At 44.4% G+C, this 21,754-nt stretch overlaps 2 protein-coding genes across 4 annotated transcripts in view; one reads left to right on the top strand and one right to left on the bottom strand.

The window, feature by feature from the left end:
• REC114 (REC114 meiotic recombination protein) overlaps positions 1–4,680 on the top strand; it is a 106,790-nt gene extending 102,110 nt beyond the window's left edge. Inside the window, 2 exon segments of the mRNA XM_003944149.3 lie at positions 593–679; positions 4,440–4,680. Of these exon segments, the coding sequence (XP_003944198.1) occupies positions 593–679; positions 4,440–4,604 (252 nt within the window). The 3' untranslated portion in view covers positions 4,605–4,680.
• An 8-nt stretch (positions 4,681–4,688) lies between these two features.
• The window catches only part of NPTN (neuroplastin), a 73,552-nt gene continuing 56,486 nt past the window's right edge, over positions 4,689–21,754 (bottom strand). For 2 of the 3 annotated variants that reach the window (XM_003944148.4, XM_010332016.3), the window contains 5 exons: positions 17,670–17,803; positions 14,324–14,597; positions 7,713–7,734; positions 6,618–6,691; positions 4,689–5,722 (listed from right to left, as the gene is read on the bottom strand). In XM_003944148.4, coding sequence (XP_003944197.1) covers positions 6,631–6,691; positions 7,713–7,734; positions 14,324–14,597; positions 17,670–17,803 — 491 coding nt within the window. In that variant the 3' untranslated portion in view covers positions 4,689–5,722; positions 6,618–6,630. Of the gene's footprint in view, positions 5,958–6,617; positions 6,692–7,712; positions 7,735–14,323; positions 14,598–17,669; positions 17,804–21,754 lie in introns of all 3 variants that reach the window. The other variant, XM_010332013.3, reaches the window with a different exon arrangement.

The raw sequence follows: 21,754 nt of genomic DNA, 5'->3' as shown, positions 1-21,754 counted from the left end.
AGTTTTACAGAACTCATTCCTTCCGAATATCTAAAATATTTTTTTTTAAATCCAGTTTTATTGAAAACATCAGTTGTCTTAAAATTATAGAGGATTTTCCCCTTAAAGTTAGAGAGGTTTTCTCCCATTTTGCATTTCTGCAATGAACATGAATTACTTGAGTAATAATTTTTAGAAGGTGACAAACCATCATCTAAGCTGGGGCCCGTCCTCTGCATGCAGGCTGCCATGGTAACAGCACCTGTTTCTGTGGATGCCCACTCTCCAGGATCCACGTGTGGTCCTGAACCCTAGGCCGTGCCTCTTATAACAGAAGAATGTCCCTGTGTCTGACAGGAAGAAGCACTAACAGCCTGCCAGACACTGAGGAACACCAAATAGAGGCCAGGAGCTGCAAATTTAAACTCAGTACTTCTGCTGTGGTAACTCAAGTAACCCTCTGTTTAAACCAGGACAGACCTATGCTGACAACCATTTTTACCACTCTTAGTGGTATTTTCTTTGAACATGAATGCGTATTTCTGCTTTAATGGCCTATGGTATTTAAGATTACATTCAGCCAGTCTCCTTACCGTATGTTGTTTTATTCCAGTCCCAACAGTACTCAGAACAGCAGGTGTGTGTAAAGGCGGGCACAGGCACTCCGGACGGAAGGACCTCACTGACGCAGTTAGCTCAGGTAGAACTTATTTCTGTGTTCAATTTTCTTGTCATGAAAAACAGTGACCCCTGAGAATCAGTATGCCTTTGTTCACTCCTTTGTTTTAGAAGAGAAACCTAAAGCATTACTCTAAAAGATGATAAAGACAGAGACAGGCCATTTTCTTCTACCCCTTGCTGAATGAGTTTTATTACAGTAAGTTGTAAGATGAGACATGATGGCTGCAGGCACACAGTCAAGGTCTATTTTACAAGGAAGTAAAAAGAGGAAGAATGGTTGACTGTCCAAGATAGAAAATTTAATCACCACTTTCCCAAAAAGAATAAATGGAGGACTTCATTGTAATTCTGGAAATGAAATTTGGGAACTATTTTAAGAGAAATACCAAAATTAATGTGGACTCAGATCTACGCCGATTTCTTTATGGGCAAATTGTTAGTATTCAGCTAAGGATGTGTAGAAACTCAGGAGGATTCCACCGTTACCACAGACATGCTTTCAGATGGCCCCTTGCCTCCTGCCAGAAAAACTCTTCATTCACACCTTGGTTGGGTGATGTCCACCCTCCTGGGAGCTCTGCAAGGACTTTGTGTCCCCCTCACTGCGTTCCTCATTGCAGGTGTTCAAGCCAGCAACTTCTGCTTTCCACAGAATTCTGTGTGAAGTTCATCAGTATTCAAGTATGAATTTTATTTTATCTACTTTTTTTGAGGCAGGGTCTTACTGTGTTGCCCAGGCTGGAGTACAGTGGCACGATCTCGGCTCACTGCAACCTCTGTCTCCCAGGTTCAAGCGATTCTCTTGCCTCAGCTTCCCGAGTAGCTGGGATTACAGGCACATGCCACCCCACCCAGCTAATTTTTGAATTTTTAATAGAGATGAGGTTTCACCATGTTGGCCAGGCTGGTCTCAAAGTTCTGATCTCAAGTGATCCTCCCACCTCAGACTCCCAAATTGCTAGGATTATAGGTGCGTGCGAGCCACTATGCCTGGCCGAATTTTCTTTTAATCCATCTGCTAAACTGTACTATCAGTAGTACCAGAAAGTCTTAGGAAGACTAAGAATAAATTAACAAATTAAGAAGGCTATTTGTCCATCAGCAGGACAGACCGAATAAAGCCCATATTTGCATTGGGGTTAGGGTCTAATTGAATCGGAGGAGCTGAGGAAAATCGAGCTGTAATAAAACAATAAGCAGGGCAGGGTGTGATGTCCTTATTTAGGAAATATCAATTGCTATAAAAGGTATACCTTTGCCAAGTTTATTTACATAGTATGGAAGAACCATATACAAATGAGAAAAAGCATGAAGCTTGGAGCTCACATGTATTACTTGTTTACTCTTATCTTTTAGACATGTCATTCTATGTAAGTTGGTAAAACTTCCTGGAAGGCAGTTTAGCAGTACATATCAAATTTAATATGTTATCTATAATTTCATTTAAACTACACAAATATACATATAAATATGTACATCACACTAGTAAGAAATTGGAAACAACATAAATGTTCATTTAATAGGATATTAAGTGTGGTATAACCATAGCTAGGATAAAAATCCAGTGAATAAAAGGGATATAGGCCAGGCATGGTGCCAGTCCCAAGCACTCTGGGGGACCAAAGCAGGAGGATCACTTAAGGCCAGGAGTTCAAGACCAGCCTGGCCTAACACAGCGAGACCCCATCTCTAAAAATAAGCAAATTCTGTATATCCCTATCTGTTGACATGGAAACACATTCACAATACATTGAGCTTTTTAAAAAGGAGGATACAAGGCTATGATTTTGTTTCTGTAATAAATACACTAAGTTTGGAAGGACATACACTACTATGTTAACAGTGGCTCTCACTGGAGAACAGAGGTCCGTGTTACTTTCACTTTCTTCTTTATACCTTTAGGCAGAGTGTGAAAAGCTAATCTGATACTTACTTTTAGAAAAGAAAACTTTGGTTACAGTTAGTTCCCAGAGAAATGTCAGTCAGTACTTACACACTAAACCATGCTATCCACAGAAAGGGAATAAAACCACCTACCTCACAGAACGAATGTGAGGAGTCGGTAAGATGACCAAGTCAGTGCACCAAAGCGAGTGGACCACACAGAACCGGAGCCCATCATCGGGGACTGTGGAGCCAGTGTTGCCACGTCTTCCAAACTGTCAGGATTTTTATGTGAACTTTCCTAATACTTAAATGTTGGCAGCTTATTCAACTAGTTTTAAAACACTGCAGGTTACCAAAGAAAACATACAGATGGCAAATAAGCATGTGAAAAGATGCTCAACATTATTAATCATTAGGCAAATGCAAATTAAAACCACAATGAGACATCCTGCCAACTTATTAGAATGCCTAAAATTAAAAACAAAAACAAAAACTGCCAATATCAAATCCTGGATCGGTGAGCAACTAGAACTCTCCCATATGCTGCTAGTGGAATGTAAATGGGACAGCCACCAGAGATGGCAGTTCGGCAGTTTCTTACAAAGGTAAGAAATCCCAATCCCAGGTATTTACTGAAGTGAAATGAAAACCTGTGTTCACACAGAAACCTGTAAGTGAATGTTTAAAGCACTTTTATTCATAATTGCAAAAAAAATAAAACCACCCAAATGTGCTTCAACTGGAGGACAGACAACCCAACTCGGGAACGTCCATGCAATGTAGTGCTTATTCAGCAATAAAACTGAGCTACTGATATACTCAACATCATGGATTAATCTCAGATTTATCCATCATGCTAAGTGTCAGAAGCCAGATTCAACAGAGTATTACGATTTCATTTCTATGACATTCTGGAAAAGGCAAAACTATATGGTGACGAGCTCAATGGTTGCCAACGGTTAACGGGTTTGATGGCAATGGTTAGCACGAGGGTCACAGAATTTTTTGGGGAAGTGAAAGAAATGTTCTGTATTTTTATCGTGGTGATAGTTACATGACTATTTGTCAAAACTCACTGATGGCTGGGCGTGGTGGCTCACGCCTATAATCCCAGCACGTTGGGAGGCTGAGGCGGGTGGATCACGAGGTCAAGAGATCGAGACCATCCTGGTCAACATCGTGAAACCCCGTCTCTACTAAAAATACAAAAAATTAGCTGGGCATGGTGGCGCTTGCCTATAATCCCAGCTGCTCAGGAGGCTGAGGCAGGAGAATTGCCTGAACCCAGGAGGCGGAGGTTGCGGTGAGCCGAGATCGCGCCATTGCACTCCAGCCTGGGTAGCAAGAGCGAAACTCCATCTCAAAAAAAAAAAACAAAAAAAACAAAAAAAACTCACTGATGGCCAGAATGAGATGCGTGTGAACTAATGTCCTTTGGGCAGTCTGTGGCCTCTCTTTCTTAGTTTCAGAATGCAGGTAGCACACAGTAACTCCTCACATCCACTCTGCCACCTATGCTGTGGGGAAGAGGAACTAAGCCAGTGGAGCTTAGTTCATGGATAGGTTTCTTTCCAATCCATAGGTTATCAGCACAGTATTCTTCCTTAAAGTAGAATCTCAACTTTGCAAATCATTTCATCAGTACGTTTGAAATCCTTTCCTTAAGGCAACAAGTTTATTTCACATGCTACGTGTTTTCACAAAATGTATTAAAATACAAAATTATAAATGTAATAGTAAAACTATGTAAAGAAAGCCTGTGAAGCGAATTAATGCTAATTTTTTTGCGTGTAGTTCCCTAATTTTTCCTGAAAGCACTATTTGTCTGTGTTCTATTAGCCAGGTATTGCTTTCACCTGTAATCTGTAACGGTTTCTCCGGTATCCCTGCAGACACTTCTGGCCTCCGAGGAGCTGCCCCATGTCTATGAACAATCTGCATGGGATGCAGAAGAATTAGGCCCCTTCCTACGTTTGTGCCTCATGGATCAGAATTTCCCAGCATTTGTGGAAGAGGTAGAAAAGGAACTTAAAAAGCTGGCAGGGTTGAGAAATTAATTCTCTGTATACATATGTATATAATTAATAAACTTCAAAGTATTGAATGCTTCCTCCTAAAATTGAAGATATCAGAATAAAGAGTATTATTCCAAACACCTTTTATCAATGTTTTATTTTTAAAAACAGGTGAATCCACTTTTTTATACATCATTGCACTTCAATAATTACACAAAACACAAGTACATGCATCTACAGTTACGCACCGCATAAGAACCCTGTTAGGTTATAAAATCTACCATCAACCAGTAAATCAATGTGAAAAAATACAGTGTCAAACCAAAAAGTATAACTAGAGTTGCATAGAGTATCACCATGCCATAACATTTCAAGGTCATTGAAAACAAAAGAAAAATTATAAAAGTTTGCCTTGATTGAATGTACAAGAATAAGGTTCAACACATCAGTGCAAAAGGATTTATGAATTTACATGACTTAAAAGAAAAGATCATCACTTAAAAAGCAATCATACGTATATACTGCAATTCATTATACCCATTCAGTGGACTGTTCCAGCTTATTAAAGTCACAGGTTAAGCCCTTAAAAATTATAGATTTCAGTTTATATTACTCATCTTTATGTACCAGACTGCACAGTTTGCTCATCTGACAACATACAATAAGGAATGAATATCAGCAGCTTAAAAATGAAACAAGCATTTACTTTATTTTGGATTTCTCCCACCCCCAAAAATATAAATATATATATATATTTATATACTGTATATATCTGTAGGTTTTGCTGTACTTTACAAAAATGTATCACTAGATGGCAGCAGTGCATTTTAGAGCGTTGCCAATTTAACAGCTGCATTAAGTAAAAAATGGCGCATGCATGATCTGATCCTCGGAGGACCTTTTCACTTCTATTTAAATATTTTAACAAAGGAAAAAAAAAGCAACATTCACAGCACATCAAGCCCAAAATAGTTTACACCTTCTACACTGAAGCATTGTTTAAAATGTACCTGGCTAGGTCACCCTTACAGGAGAGGCTAAATAAGGCATGCTTTAGACAGTCATTGTGGTGTTGCTCACTTGAAAGGGGAGAGAACCAAAGAGGTCCAAGCAGAAAATTTAGCAGGTCATGTTGCCACCAGTTTCAGGAACCTAAAGTTCTGTAAAGAAAGATGTATTTGGAAATTAAAAGGGAATATGCATTGCCACTCAGAACTACACCACGTGCCACATAAAATAAAGCTTTGGTTCAAACAGCATGCTTAGGGATGTGGTGTGAAATTCTGATCTCCATGTGCCTAACAAGATGACAGTCTGGCCTTGCTGCTGCCGCTGCTGCTGCTGCCTGGCCACCATTCTTCTCTTGGCCCCACATGTGAGGTCAGACTCGTAGACCTATGGGAATAATCCACCTTAGAAGGTGACAATTTAATTTTCACCTCTTTGTAAAGATAGAATAGTAGCAAAAAGTATGTTAAAACATCATGTCTTCTGAAATGGCATTTATGTAAATACATGACACAATGCAGCTGATGGCTAGGCACGGTGGCTCACGCCTGTAATCCCAGAACTTTTCAGAGGCTGAGGCAGAGGGATCACTTGAGGTCAGATGTTCAAGACCACCCTGGCCAACATGATGAAACCCTGTCTCTATTAAAAATACAAAATTTAGCTTTGCGTGGTAGCAGGCACCTGTAATCCCAGCTACTCAGGAGGCTGAGGCAGGAGAATCGCTTGAACTCAAGAGGTGAAGGCTACAGTGAGGCGAGATCACACCACTGCACTCCAGCCTGGGCGACAGAGTGAGACTCCATCTCAACAAACACAAAAAAAAGAAAAAAGAAAAAAAACCACGAAAACCAATGCAGCTGAAAAATGTTCCTTTCCAGTCACTAAACTGGGCAGACAGATCTGGCTCTGTCAGTATCAGCTGCTCTAAAATGAACTAAAAGCTCTTACAACATTAACACAATTACTGAAGAATTTGTAACAAGGTCAACAGAGGACATTCATTTGAATATAATTTTTAAAACTGCTAAAGGCGGCCATACTTACATTGTAAGCAGTATTAATTTGTGTTTCTCTGGCGCAAGTTTTTATCTTTGTGATTGTTGGTAGAGTTGGTTTTCCTTCGGAGGAAAAATTGTATTACATGAGTTAAACTTGGTCAATAACAACTTTTGAAAGTATAACACATGGAAATACAGGGACTCTTTCACTTGCTACCATCCCTGGTACAGTGAGAAATTTCGTGGTACAGTATGAGTCCATAAAAAACATTCCTTAAGTAGCCACAGGGTGAGTATACCTCATCTGAAATTCTTGGGATCAGGAATGTTTCAGATTTTTAGTTTTTTTCGGATTTTGGAATATTTGCATTATACTTACTAGTTCTGCAGCACTAATCTGAAAGTCCAAAATCCAAAATGCTCCAATGAGCATTTCCTCTGAGCATCATGTCAGCACACAAAAACCTTTGGATTTTGGAGCATTTCAGATTATGGATTTCGGTAGCAGGCATACTCAACCTGTATATACCTCATATTATCCTCCTTTTGACTCCCAAGACAGAAAAAAAAGGTTTGAAAAATTTTTCTCTGCTGAACACAACAGAACTGTCCCATCTTAACTGATAAAAGATAATCATAAGGTGGCTCTGCTGGGCCCTCTGGTACTTCACAAATTTGGGTGCTGCCTGTCTGCCTCTCACTCTTTAGTCCAACTCTAGTGGATTCTGCCAATCTGGATTGCTTCCATATCTGCAGTACTCTCTTGGATATCGGCAATTATTAATGGAGCTAGACAGTTTACCCAGGTTACAGTCCAGTTGCAAATTAACATTGACAAAACTGGAAGCCTCAGATAATACTGGTCATTCCCCCACATTTTAAGCATACAGAATATGCAAAATATGAAAAAAAAAATTTTTTTTTTGCATGGTATTCCACTTTTTATGGCCACTGAAAACAAGACTGCATAGCCTATGCCGGGAATCAAATGGTCTTTAGTCAGATCTGTGTCAGCCTAAGAAATCTACACCGCAACCTTCATTTCCACTCACTGTCTTCCCCTCCAATCTTAGCTACTCCATTTGATTAAACTGCAAATAGAACATGATTCAATTGAATCCGCGTCCAATACAGTACTTACATTGGTCCAGCTGGTTCATCGTCTGCATGGTGTTCAGGTTTTTGATAATCCATGAGAGAGAAGAGAAGAAAGGAGAAAACTGTTAGATTCTGCATAAGGATTACCAGAACAGCAAACTGCAAGTGGCAATCATGGCTACTCACAGCATTTATTAAAGGCCATTCCATCTGGAGGTGCAAAACACTCATGGAGTTATTATTTCTAGATTCAAGTTTAAATGGCAGGTATGTTGTTTCAATGGTTTTAGTTAACACTTTGAATGCTTGTCATGAAAAACTGCAACTGTAGCGGACAGATAGGCTGCAACATTGTTATATTCATCTTGTCCCCAAGTTCCAGTGGTTCACTCTTAAATAGATGAGAAGACAAACCAACATTTCAGTTGTAAAATCCTGCTGTTTGTTTTCTTGTGAATGCATGCAGTTTTGGCTCCATCCTGCAGTGTGAATGGATGTGCACATTCTGTACGTTTAGCCACACATCCTCACTTCCCCAAAGGGCACTCTGTTTTTCTTGCTGGTTTTTTGTTTTGTTTTGCTTTGTAATCATTAGGAGAGTCTTTAGTCTGGAGAATGAGATTGAGGAAGAGGTAACCACAATCGTTCAACCTAAAGTGGGTCAGCCATGCTGGGCTATGCCAGCAACCAGTGTATGTATACCAGAGGATGTTCTGTGACACACCAAGGAAAGCTGAACAGTGGTGACATCCCTCTAGAAAAGACTTCAGAAAGACAGGCTCACTCTTGTGCCCTGGCCAAAACCAGAAGCCAAACCCAGGGGAGCCATGAGATAACTTTAAAATAAAAAAGCTGACATTAGATGAGTTCAAGCCTTCTTAAATTGAGACTTTCTGATTCTGATTTATAAGTCTTTCGTGTTTCAACTAAGGGCAACTTGATCCCCTTTAAGCAAAGATATACATTCACAGAAAGAATGTTTTAGAGAGACCCACAGAGGGGAGGAACAAGTAAGTGCTCTTAGTTTGTTTTTATTATGCAAAAGTCAGGTAGACTAAATGATTCAGAACAGTTTGATTTCACTGAAGGCTTCTAGAAAAACTCTCAGCAGGATTCCACAAGGGGGCTTGGTGCACATGAAGCAGTTATGGAGATTACAGTCTCAGTGTAGGCATCTGCAGGAGCACACGTCGGGAGTAATGTCTGTCAGAGGGAGACATTGCTCCGCCTGTTCCTTCGCGGCAACGGAGAGGCAAAGCCACCGCCAGCACACACAGTGACGGGAGCAAAAAAGGATTTCAAAAAAAAGAGCTAACCACAAACCAATGACTCATCAGCCAAAACAACAGGCTAGCGACACACTAGTGTCCACAGGAGTCCACTAACAACAGTATACACTATCAAACAGGAACAGAGAACAAACCAAGACTTAAGGACACCCAAGACATCTGTGTGCTGTGTATGCAGTGGAGAGATACGAAGACATACCAGGTACTAAGACACACAAGCCCAGCCTAAATTCTCCCTGCACAACATCCTAATGCTCAGCATCCCCGCCAAGCCAGCTCAGCTACATGCTAGGAACTAAGCACTGAGGGGATTTAAATGAAAAGACAGAGGAGCAAACTTGGAATGCTTTTAGTGCTCTGGCTGTGCACTTGAAAATAGAAAATTCTAATGCAAGATAGCCGAATCAAGAATACACCAATCTACTCCCACATTTAAAATAAAAAGCAGGGGAGGGAGAATCGCAATAGCCAGGCTAATCTTTTCAAAGCATGACACTGTAGGCACCAACCCAAGCACCTCACACCACGGGCTTTTTTCCTTTTGGAGTGGGGGTATTCCCTGGTGTCTGATTAGTAACGTCACTTTCCAGCCCAACAAGCTGGTCAACATGCAAAGGGCTGCATGGAGGTGTTTCAGCGACAGTGCCTCTGGCGTAGCTGCCATGCCTGCAAGTGGGAGCAGCTGAGACTCACAAGGGGGCAAAATCCCAGGAGCCCCCCTTCATCTGTCTCCCCAGATCCGCTTTCGCACTGACAAACAAAAGCACCTCATGTCTCCCCACTCTGCTGGACTGAATCACTATCTGCAGCACCACTCTCCCCTACAGGTCAGACAAAAAAAAAAACGACTTGACCCCTAACAGGGAAGTCAAGGGAGAGGGAAAGAACAGAATTACAGAAAAAAAGATACAAAAATCAAAGTAAATGAGGAGTAAACAGCAAACTGAAATCCAAATTAGTTGTGAAAGTGAATGAAGTAAACTTGAAGAAAAGTGTTAACATTATGAACTGTGCATCGTATAGACTGAAGCGGAGATTAAACAAACTCCAAAAGCATGCATATCGCTCACTTACCACCATGTTTTAAGGGTTTGATGCAATTGAGGGGGGAAAAAAAAGAAGTCATAGTAACCGACAAATATCAACATACCCCAAACCCTCAGGCCAAAAGAGAGCCAGTTTAAACAGTGACTGTTCTCTCCACCTCAATGTGACAGCCACTGGCTAGATGAGAGGAGGACTGGGGGGCTGAATGGAAACAAGATGCTTCCGGAATCCACCTTCTGAGAGTGAAGTTCCTGGTGGAGCTGTAGCACACACGGATTTATCTGCGTGTTTCGTCTTCCCAACAGAATGGACTACAGCCCTCGCTCCCCTACCTCCGCCTCATCCTCTACAAGGGGTGCTCTGCAATGTCTAGTAAGTAAGACATTGCCCAATACAGTATCACCTCCAAAAAGATGGCTTTAAAGGCCGAATAATGAAGAGTTGACTCTCTGGTCAAAGGTCCTTTGTCACTGCATTCATCTCACTAGAAGGTTTCATGGTTTCTCAATCCACTTAAATTTTGTCTGACCTTAGCAGGTTAGCATGAAACCCAAGACACTGTTACTTCCTATTTCCTTCTTTGTTGGGTCCTATTGCGTCTTCTCCATAAGGTAACTTGTTATTGACCCCGATGGCCCCTAGTTAACAGACTAGACACTGAATGTGTGTTTTAGGTGTCATTGTAAAAGCCACAGTTCTTTTCCAATATCCCTCGCCTGTATAAAGTTTCACTGGCTACCAATTTTTTTTTTTTTGAGACGGAGTTTCGCTCTTGTTACCCAGGCTGGAGTGCAATGGCGCGATCTCGGCTCACCGCAACCTCCGCCTCCTGGGTTCAGGCAATTCTCCTGCCTCAGCCTCCCGAGTAGCTGGGATTACAGGCACGCGCCACCATGCCCAGCTAATTTTTTGTATTTTTAGTAGAGACGGGGTTTCACCATGTTGACCAGGATGGTCTCGATCTCTTGACCTCGTGATCCACCCGCCTCGGCCTCCCAAAGTGCTGGGATTACAGGCATGAGCCACCGCGCCCGGCCTGGCTACCAAATGTTTTGACTAACAGATAGATTTTGGAACATTAGAAACAGCTCTTCTTTTTTTAAATTTGAGATGGAGTCTCCCTCTGTCGCCCAGGCTGGAGTGCAATGGCGCGATCTCGGCTCACCGCAACCTCCGCCTCCTGGGTTCAAGCGATTCTCCTGCCTCAGCCTCCCGAGTAGCTGGGACTACAGGCGTGCGCCACCATGCCCAACTAATTTTTGTATTTTTAGTAGAGACGGGGTTTCGCCATGTTGGTCAGGCTGGTCTCGAACTCCTGACCTCAGGTGATCCACCCGCCTCGGCCTCCCAAAGTGCTGGGATTACAGGCGTGAGTCACTGCACCTGGTTAGAACAGCTCTTCAATCTTAAGTATCTAAAAGAGCTTGGATATATCAGAGCCACTAAAAATGGCCCTCCAGAAAGCTCAGTGAGTCTGAAATGAACCATAGGTGTATCCTGATAATAAAGTGCCTATTTGGCAGAGAAAAAGTATGCCAGGCCTCTTTAAAAAAATTCCCATTTTCCTAATGGCATAAAAAATCCAATACAGAGCCACAGATGGTTATCTGATAGGTAAACACTTATCACCTCTAACACTCCCAAGTTCGTGTCAGATATAATGTACCTCCTGGTGTATTCCAAAAAGGAGTATTTGTATCTATCACATGAAAATCTGGGGAGGAGCACGTGGGAAGAAAGCAGACAGGTGAGTTTCCTTCCTATGAACTGCACAGGAGTTGAGGGGACCTGGCTAAAGAAGGAAAGGCAGAGAAGGAAAACTCACCAAAGAACTATCACCTTTTTCTTTTGTTTAATGGTTACTTGCAGGAAAGGAGAAGAAACGCAGGGAGGGGTGGAAGCAGGGAGGAGTTTGAGAGAAGAAGAGAGAGAAAGAATGGAGATGCTGGAGCAGGGGCAGGGTGTGAAGATGGAGGTGGAGCCTGGCCCACCCTGGCTGTCAGGAAGGGAAGGAGAGAAGGCAAACATTGCGATCACTCCGGCATCTCAGATGCTTCACCCCAATTCAACAACAACCAAGTCAACGCTGCTTTCATGACGGCGTTCTCCCAAGAGACTGGAGCAAGGCGGTTTTACTTCGCACTTACCCTGCCGTCATCTCTTTTACAGGTAGGATTCGTTCACTGTCTATAATAACTTAGTTTAAAAGAGGTATTTTCCCTCTAGGAAGCTGTTCAGATTTGCTGGCCACAGATGTCTCCTATAACAAACCGGTCCCCCATTTGAATTCAATAACCAAGGAACTCTTTTAAAAAAAAGAGAGCTGCTTCCCTGGGCAGGTGTCTGCACTTGTCCAACACAACAATACTAACCATTTCTCAAATCTAACCTGCCACATGCACTGTGACAGCAATTTCATAAGCACAGTGGCTTCTTAGGGCAAAGACTAGACCTTTTCCAGGAACACGCGGGGCCACTGCGTCACTCTTCCCAGTGGCAGCCAGCCTTGCCTTAGCATTTAAAAATCAGGTTCTGATGCCCATCTTTGACTCCTCTTACCTGACTTTCTAGCTTTCCAACCTTTCCAAAGGGCAGGCTGAGGAAGTAGGATTGGCAAAGCAAAAGCATTCGAGGCAGATAAAAAGGCCCTTTTCAGGAATGAGGCATAACTGACCCTACAGAGCCAAAACTGGAAGCACACGAAAGGCAACTCTTCCCCTTGACTCCCAGCTCTAAGTAAAGGTGTACGCTTGCCTTGGGAGTCCTAATATGCGGCAGGAGAGAGAAATATCTGGAGAAAAATAGCATTAGGAATACATGAAATCTGCCCCCCCCCAAAAAAAAGCAGGTTCACTTCACAGAGTAGGAAAGCAAGACTCCTAGGACACTCCCAGGGTGCAGGAAACTAGAGACTCATTTACAGAGGCCGTCTGCTCCCAGCCAGCGTCCCTCCCACACCTCTGCCCAGCTCGCTGCTAAGTGTACAGAGTCACCAGACATCGTGTCATCAACAAACCTCCTCACCAGCCATTCACTACTTACTGCAGGCAGAGAGATTCGGAACTGCTCAGAAGAAAGGAAAAGATGGGGAAGGGGCTGTAGCTCTCAAACATGTCCTCCCAGAGAGTCTAAAGCCACTGGCATGCCTCTGGGGCCACACACTTTCCGAGGGAGCACCAGACGTCACTTTGTATTCTCCACTGGACAGCCAGTTCTGTGGGACAGGATACGGCACCACAGGCGCACAAACACAGGTCCTAGAAGAGCTGGACTACAGCTGGCAACCCCAACGGCACCCCGGGGCAGCTGCCACCGAGCCCAGGGGCACACCCATCTGTCTAGGCTAGCCAGGGACAGACTGGTGGTGGTAACGGTTGGCCAATCAATTTCTTTATGCTGGTCATGTTACAGGACGGGGATAGGAGCCAGCGGGCAGCCTGAAGTACTGCGGATACAAGCCTCCTTCAGCAGCCTCCCCTTCACAGGGTGAAAGACAGAAATCTATCCCCAAAAATTCCCCAAGACTTTTCTGACTCTAGGTGCGTCGATAATCTAAGATTTCAGCGCCTGCTCTTTCCAGTGCTTCGTGGTTTGCTGTGGTTCTGCTGCTACCATCTCCTCCCTTCTCTGACCCTAGGCTGGCCTGGGGCATGGACTCCATTTGCTCCGCCTTCGGTACCTTGGTCTTACGCCACGTGGGTGGATACATCAGACTCTCTCCATCACTCTTTTGTGAGACATAGACGGAAAAGCCACCCAGTAGAAAGCCTTGAAAACCTATCAAAGGGACCAACCAAGGGAACCAAACTGGCTGGTTCCAATGGCTTTTCTGAGAACAGTCTGACTGGGCTGGGGCAGTTACCTACAGGGGCTACACCAGGCAACCATGTGACAACCAGTTAGGTACCTTAAATCTGCCTGAAAGGCCAGGTGGCCTGCGATCTTGGGGTGGCTTCTAGGCTTGACTTGGATTCTCCTCAAGCTCAATCTGCCTGATGATCTGTATTGAAGGAGGACAGAGCTGAACAAAGAGAATGACAGCTGCCCATTCACCGCATGGGGCCTGAAAGGCAGACGGGACTAGGGTTTGGAAAACACCCAGACAGAGGGAGAGCGCTCAGGACAGCTCTAAACGGCTAATGCAAAAAAGAAAAAAAAAAAAAAAATCTTATGGGTAGGGGGTTAGGAACTGGTATAAGTATTTTCCTTCTTTCCTTTAGGGATTGAATCCCAACATCCCTACAGTCCTCTTTGGGTACTTGGAAACCCCCGAAGGAACCAACCCCAACAGTAAACTATTCTGTAGGGATGCCCTTACCGTCAGGAACCTCATCTGGCCTCTTCCTCTTCTCATACACAACAATGATCACCACAAGGATGATAATTTCAGCCAGAATTCCCAAAAAAGGCCAGAGTGGGGCCAGGTGGCTCCGCACCCTGAGGACAGTGACAACAGAGGCGGAGCCAATGGCGTTGGTGGCGTTACATTCATATTCGCCAGGGTCTTCTGTGATCTGCAGGTTCACAATGTTCAACTCAGTGTAATTTTCCTTATTGATGATGAAGAAGCGGCCGGAGGTGTTGACAAGGTCCTGCAAAAAAGCGAGAATACACGAAGGTGACTGTGAGTAACGGAGCTACTGTTCAAGGGAGGGTGACGCTGCTCTCCGTACTTTTCAGGCACCAGCCAGAATGACGGAGCAGCGTCTAGGAGCATTTCATTAACGATTTCCCTTCAGTATCAACAGGGACAAATCAACACACTACTGACAGAGCCAGGCAAGCCGACTCTGGTCTGACCATTGGTCCTCCAGACTTCCTCAGCTTCCACGAAGTGAGTGTGGGTCCTACTGCCTGGAGACTCAGAAAAGTCCAACAGCCTAGTAAGTGCTGCCTCAAACACCAAGAAGAAACCAGAGCCGAAAGAGGACGCGGGGACGAGGGGTGGGATCCCCACAGTCAGGCATGCCTGGGGACGTCAGCTTGGTGATTTCTGAGCAAGTCTCCCTATCCTCCACAAACAATGTTAGGAACTCACTCCTAGTCAGACTGAGGGAAATTCACAACTTTCCTTTCATTTAAGAACTAGACGAAAGGTTATTCAAACAATCAATCAACAAATATTTATGGCTGAGCACAGAGGCTCATGCCTGTAAGTCCAGCACTTTAGGAAGCAAGGTGGGAGGATCGCTTGAGCCCAGGAGTTCAAGACCGGCCTCGGCAACAAACTGAGACCCCATCTCTACAAAAAATCAAAAAACAAAATTAGCTGAGCATAGTGGTGTACACCTGTGGTCCCAGCTACCTGAGAGGCTGAGGCAGGAGGATCACTTGAGCCCAGGAGATTGCTACGCTCCAGGCAAGACCCTGTCTTAACTCAAAACAAAACAAAACAAATATTTACTAAAATACGCTGCATGCTTTATGTCCTACTAAGGGTAGGTAGGAGGGGGAAAGTGAGATGAAAAGAGACAGAAAAACGAATAAGGAGCTTGGCCTCAAAAGGAAACCAGACATCCAAAACGGGGTGGCTGATTACAGGAATGTGTTACAAAGCCCCAGCAGGTCTATGGAGTGAGTGGCCACTGCTGGAAAGAGTCAGGTAAGCTTCACAGCTGAACTAACATTTGCCCTAGACTGTGGAGGAGGACAGCGGATCGCACAGGGAGGAGCAGAGCAGCCGGGGATTCGCATGGGTGCGAAGGCAGAGATTTGAGAGGGCAGGCAGAGCTTAGGACTCAGTGGGATGGCTCACTGCACTCAGCTTATGAAATCCCGGCAGGGAAAAAAACAGACTCGTGTGTCTTTACCCTGCCAATAACTAAAGCACAATCAGAAACAGGAGAGAAAAAGGGGGATATTATCCTGAAAAGGATTCTAGCTACAGCATACAGTCCCGTCTGCATTTGAATGCAGGTACGTCTGAAATGGGGAATCCATAGCTTTTAGAACAGCTAGTCTGTGACGCCTCAAGCTTCATCGTCCAGGAGATTAAAACATGTATCGAGCTAATTCCAACACCTGCTTTGGCAAAAGCTCAAGGGCACTCCTTCCCAGCCACCAGTAGATAGACGTGGCCATTTCCTCACCAGTATCTTAGAAAGTTCGGTGTCTGTGGAAAAGGCTCAACTTGCCATCTTTACCTCTCCAGCCCTCAACCTGCTCTCCCGCACTGACAGGTGTCTGAAATCCAGCCACCATCGCTGATGCTGGAGTCACTATCACAACTCAGTATTTTATGATCGAAATGTCATGAACTGGGAAGAATAATGGACTTAAAATTAAAAAAAAACAACAACCATATACAACTCTTGGTTTTGCCACGAATTTATCTCGGCTACCATGGAACGCTTCCAAAGAAGCTGGATGAATGATCTTTAGAGTCCTTTTGGATTCTGAAAACTGATCATCAAAGAATGCCTGGGATAGGAGGGATGTTGACACCCTCTCTGACAGAAAAGGTAAATGGGTCAACCATCATAATGAGAGAAAAAGTGAGGGTCCAAAGCTCTGACTCTCTAAACACCATCATGAATCATCCCACAGATGGGAAAGGACGTTCTCTTTGACCTTCTCTGGGCAAATACCACCAGGTTCCCAATGTCTAAGGCTCTAAGGCTGCCCTTGAGCCTCCTCAGGTTGCCCCGATTCCTTAGCAGTATGTTCTGTGTTGCAGGAATGTACTAATAATTTCCCTCAGTGCGTGTTTCCCAAAACAAAAGACAGGTACTAAGACCACTTCAAAAACAGTATTTTCTTCAGGATAAATGGACGAGACTTAGGCTCAGTTCTTTCCGTGTCTTAAACTGAAGGCACGTGATATGGTTTGGATTTGTGTCTCCACCCACATTCACACTGAATGATAATCCCTAGTGTTGGAGGAGGGGCCTGGAGGGAGGTGACTGGATGTCCCCCTTGCTGTTCTCCAGACGGTGAGTTCTCAGGAGACCTGGTTAAGTGTATAGCACCTCTCTCCTTCACTCTCTTCCTCCTCTCCAGCCACCTAGGCCATGCCTGCCTTCCCTTCGCCTTCCATCATGACTCTAAGTTTCTCTACTTAACAGGGATCACTTAGGTAGAAATAAACAGCAACTGCAGTCTAAAAAATAGGTAAGTTTCAAGCATGAAAGAAGCCTGAGGGTGAGGCTAATTCTTTGGATTTATCTTTCTTTTAACTATATTACCTGTCAATGTCTCACCTTCAGTTACAGTACTCTGAAAGCGATAAAACTCAAAGCAGGTTAGATGTCACTCCCTTGTCTAAGATAAGAAAGATAATCTTCCCTATGTTTCCTGAGGCCTCCCCAGCAATGCTTCCTATAAAGCCTGTGGAATCGTGAGCCAATTAAACCTTTTTTCTTTATAAATTACCCAGTCTCTGCAAGTTCTCTACGGCAATGTGAGAATGGACTAACACAGCAAGCAATCTAATCTCTTAACAGATGGACAGCTTTAACAAATCATGTACAGGGATTTCTGTGCTAGAAGAGACTGTCAAAGACCTCCTGATTCATGCTGCAAACCGTTCACGACTCTAGAAAGGAAGGGTGACCCTTGCCACACACACATCCAGGGATGCAGCTGCTGCAGTAACTCACCCACACGTCTGGACCTCTGCAGGGAAAACTCCAGCAACCAGAGACCCGGGCCTGCCTCCTACTCACCATGGGCATCCCGTTCTCCTTCTTGCGCCATATCCAGTCTGGATGGGGGTAGCCAACTGACTTGCAATACATTGTGGCATCCTGCCCTTCATTCTTGTTCTCACTCCGTTTATGGCCAGTGATGTCAGGAGCAGCTGTGAGAAAGCGTTAGACGCAGTTACCATGGAAGCCTACTCCAAACAGGATACAAAGGCCCCACCTTCTGGCTCAGATCCCTGCTTCTAATGTCATCAGTCTTTATGCCTACTGTCATACGCAGCTTTGATGAAGAGCATTTCAGGTCAGAATACGGTAAAGGGACCAACCCCATCCTCTACCCCCACCCACTAAAGCTGCCCAGGCAGATATCAGGGTTACTAATATGGGAGGCTCTACTAATACAGGTGATTCTCCACCCTACTGAAAAAGGATGCAGGCCCAACTGCCCTCAATTAAGCCCTCCTTTAAAGAAAAGGCAAACAAACGCTATTATCATCTCTTCTACCAGCCCAACGTTTTTCTTTAAGCACCTTCACAAACAAGCTGGGTGTGGTGGCTCATGCCTGTAATCCCAGCATTTAGGGAGGCCAAGGCGAGTGGATCACCTGAGGTCAGGAGTTCAAAACCAGCCTGGTCAATATGATGAAATCCTGTCTAAAAATACAAAAATTAGCCGGGCATGGTGGCGGGTGCCTAAAATCCCAGCTATTCGGGAGGCTGAGGCAGGAGAATCACTTGAATCCGGGACGTGGAGGTTGCAAGGACCCCCAGATCGGGCTACTGCACTCCAGCCTGGGCAACAAGAGTGAAACTCTGTCTCAAACAAACAAACAAAAAGGCACCTGCTGCAACAATTATGCATCCTGTCATAGGTCACAGATTCCTTATGGAAATGAGATTCTGGGATCAAACAACCACAATCAAGTCCTATTACAAGGTATGTAAAAACAATGAGTGTTTGGAAAAGGTTCTCCCAGCAAAGAGTGAATCCAGAAACTGGTCTTCACAAGGAGGAAGAAAGGCGTTAACAGGAAATTCAACCAGTGTCCCAAGAGGGTTTTTTTTTTTTATAATTGATTGAGATGGAGTCTTATTCTGTCACCCAGGCTGGAGCGTAGTGGCATGCTCACTGCTCACTGTAGTCTCAAGCTCCTGGGATTAAGTGATCCTCCCACCTCAGCCTCCCAAGTAGCTAGAACAATAGGCATATGTCACGTCGGCTGGTTAATTTTTAAATTTCTTGTAGAGACAGGGCCTTACTATATTGCCCAGGCTGGTCCTGAACTCCTGACCTCAAGTGATCATCTCACCTTGGCCTCCCAAAGTGCTGGGTTTATAGGTGTTTGTATCTGCACCTGGCTCCAAGAGCTTTTATTAACAGCTTAAGAATCTGCCTTGGACACCTGATTTGCAACAATTTCCTAGACTGAACCCAATACAGAAGGAATTTCAAGACATGCCAGAGGCCACTGGTCTTCTCTATTTACAGGGATCACTTAGGAAGAAATAAATAGCAACCGTAGTCTAAAAATTAAGTAAGTTTCAAGGACTGAAGAAGCCTGAAGTGAAAACGATTCTTTGGATTTAGATTTCTTTTATCTTAACCATATTACCCACCAATGCTTCTTCATCAGTTACAGTAATCTTTTTTTTTTTTTTGACAGAGTTTTGCTCTTGTCACCAGGCTGGAGTGCAGTGGTGCTACCTCACCTCACTGCAACCTCTGCCTCCCGGTTTCAAGCGATTCTCCCACCTCAGCTTCCTGAGTAGCTGGGATCACAGGCATGCGCCATACACTCAGCTAATTTTGTATTTTTAGTAGAGATGGGTTTCATGTGGGTCAGGCTGGTCTCGAACCCCTGACCTCAGGTGACCCACCTGCCTGGGACTCCCAAAGTGCTGGGATTACAGGTATGAGCTACCATGCCCAGTCAGGTTACAGTAATCTGAAAGCAATACAACTCAAAGCAGGCTGATGTCACGCTGTTATCCAAGATAGGAAAGGGAATCGATAAGCCTTGGTCCAAATTCCAGTTTTGTTGGTGCTTTCATTATTCTGGGCTTTGCTGCTATAGCCATTATCAAATGGAGACACCCTGTGTCCTTGCCTACCTCCCAGTGTTCTTGGATTGATAAATAGGATGTCGCAACATTCATTTTGAGACTGTAGAAGCCTGTACAATTGCACTGGGGCTAATCTCATGTTCCATCTCTGACTGGCTTGGTTTTTCTTGGCTTAAAAACAATGCAAAGTTCTACTGCTCACAGAATGTGCTTCCCAAGCACAAACTGGTTTTACACTCACCCTCCAGAGGCACCTGGATGGGCATGGACTGGGCAAGGCCCCCAAGCTGTCTCTGTAACCCGTCTCTGCCAAACGGAGGCATGCTCAGTGCCTCTCAGTGTGAAGGGTTTTCTAGACAAGATGTTATAAAGGAAATATCTTTTTGTTTTTTTCCAGGCAAGATTTCTAACTATAGAAGGAAGTGGTCAACCTGGCTCTATCTCATGCCCACAAAGCCCGACTTTTCCCACAGCTACTCAGTCACTTCTCAGGCTGACTGTTCAACCTGGTCACCCTTTCTCAGAGCTTACTTCAGTCAATAAATACCAAGCACTCCAAGGAACCAGGCTCCACAGTCACACAGGACCCAGCACATCCGCATGGTAACATAAGCAGAAGGACTACCATGTGCTGCTCCGTCCCTGCTTCATTCATCTGGCGAACACCTGCCGCTGAACACCCACTACATGCCAGATATGTCAGACTGGTTGGGTAAGGCTTCTGTGATGAGGTGAACTTTAGCATGATTGTGAAGAAAATAAGGGAGTATGTACAAGGGTCGGGACCTGTGATAAGTAAAGAATGTTCCCTTTCTAACAGGCCCAGGAATCCCGAGTTATCTTGGGACCTCAAGAGGAGAGGAATTTGCCCAACTCGTAAGTATTTGAGGGTACAAACCCATGGCTAGGCTTGGCTTTTAAAAAGTCTTATCTGAGATTCTTCACGGAGCAGAGTTCTATCAAAGCCCATTAAAGAAGCCAAAGTGAAAAATAATTATTCTTGCTGTACTTTATGCAAATACTCAGGCCAAGTACAGTAAGGCTGAAGTTTATTTTGTAAACAAACCAGTTCTATCATGATTTGTTTTTAATAAAAGTGGGGACTGGAGAGAGAAAAACGATGCTTCAAAAGAAAAACTACAGGCCGGGCGCGGTGGCTCACGCCTGTCATCCCAGCACTTTGGGAGGCCGAGGCGGGCAGATCATGAGGTCAGGAGATTGAGACCAGCCTGGCCAACATGGTGAAACCCCATCTCAACTAAAACATACGAAAATTAGCTGGGCATAGTAGTGTGCGCCTGTAGTCCCAGCTACTCGGGAGGCTGAGGCAGGAGAACTGCTTGAACCCAGGAGGCGGAGGTTGCAGTGAGCTGAGCTTGCGCTACTGCCCTCCAGCCTGGCGCCTGGCGACGGAACAAGATTCTGTCTCAAAAAAGAAAAGAAAAGAAAAGAAAAACTATAGTACACTATTGTTAGTTGTTCTTGAGGTTTTTGTTTCTGCAGTTTAGACAAAATTCTAAATTCTTTGTGGGTCAGAAGTCCCCACACTAATGCTTTCAAACCATTACTTTTAAAATTGGGAACGACACTCCTCATTCTAGGACTCGTTATTTACCCTACAGCAGGCTGTTCACTTTAACACTGCAGTAAAACTATAGACGAGAACACTAAGGCTCCTGCCGCACGCGCCTCGGAAGCCCGGCCAGGCCTGCGTGAGGACACTCAGACAGCTGCAAAGCGGCTCCACGCTTCTCCCCTTGGGGTTCACTCCCGTTCCCACTATGGCCCGTCAGCAGAAAGAAGCCAGAGAGATCAAAGGCGTTTTCCCATCTTCACAGCCTACACCTTCAGATTAAGGTGTTATAAAAGCCAAAGGGAAGGACGGAAACCGCCTTTGCCAAATGATGACTGAGACAGTGAAAGAGATCTAACCTAACTGACTCCATCCTGCTTCTAACCTCCAAGCTGTCCTTGTTCGTTCCTGGGCCTTGGCTGAACTAGCTTTGGGAGAAACTTAGTTTATAGTTTAAACAAAGACAGTA

This window comes from Saimiri boliviensis, chromosome 2 (assembly GCF_048565385.1).
Source record: "Saimiri boliviensis isolate mSaiBol1 chromosome 2, mSaiBol1.pri, whole genome shotgun sequence".
In the NCBI taxonomy this organism is placed as follows: Eukaryota; Metazoa; Chordata; class Mammalia; order Primates; family Cebidae; genus Saimiri; species Saimiri boliviensis.
Note: the sequence above shows the minus strand (reverse complement) of the source record. Positions and strands in the feature narration are given on the sequence as shown.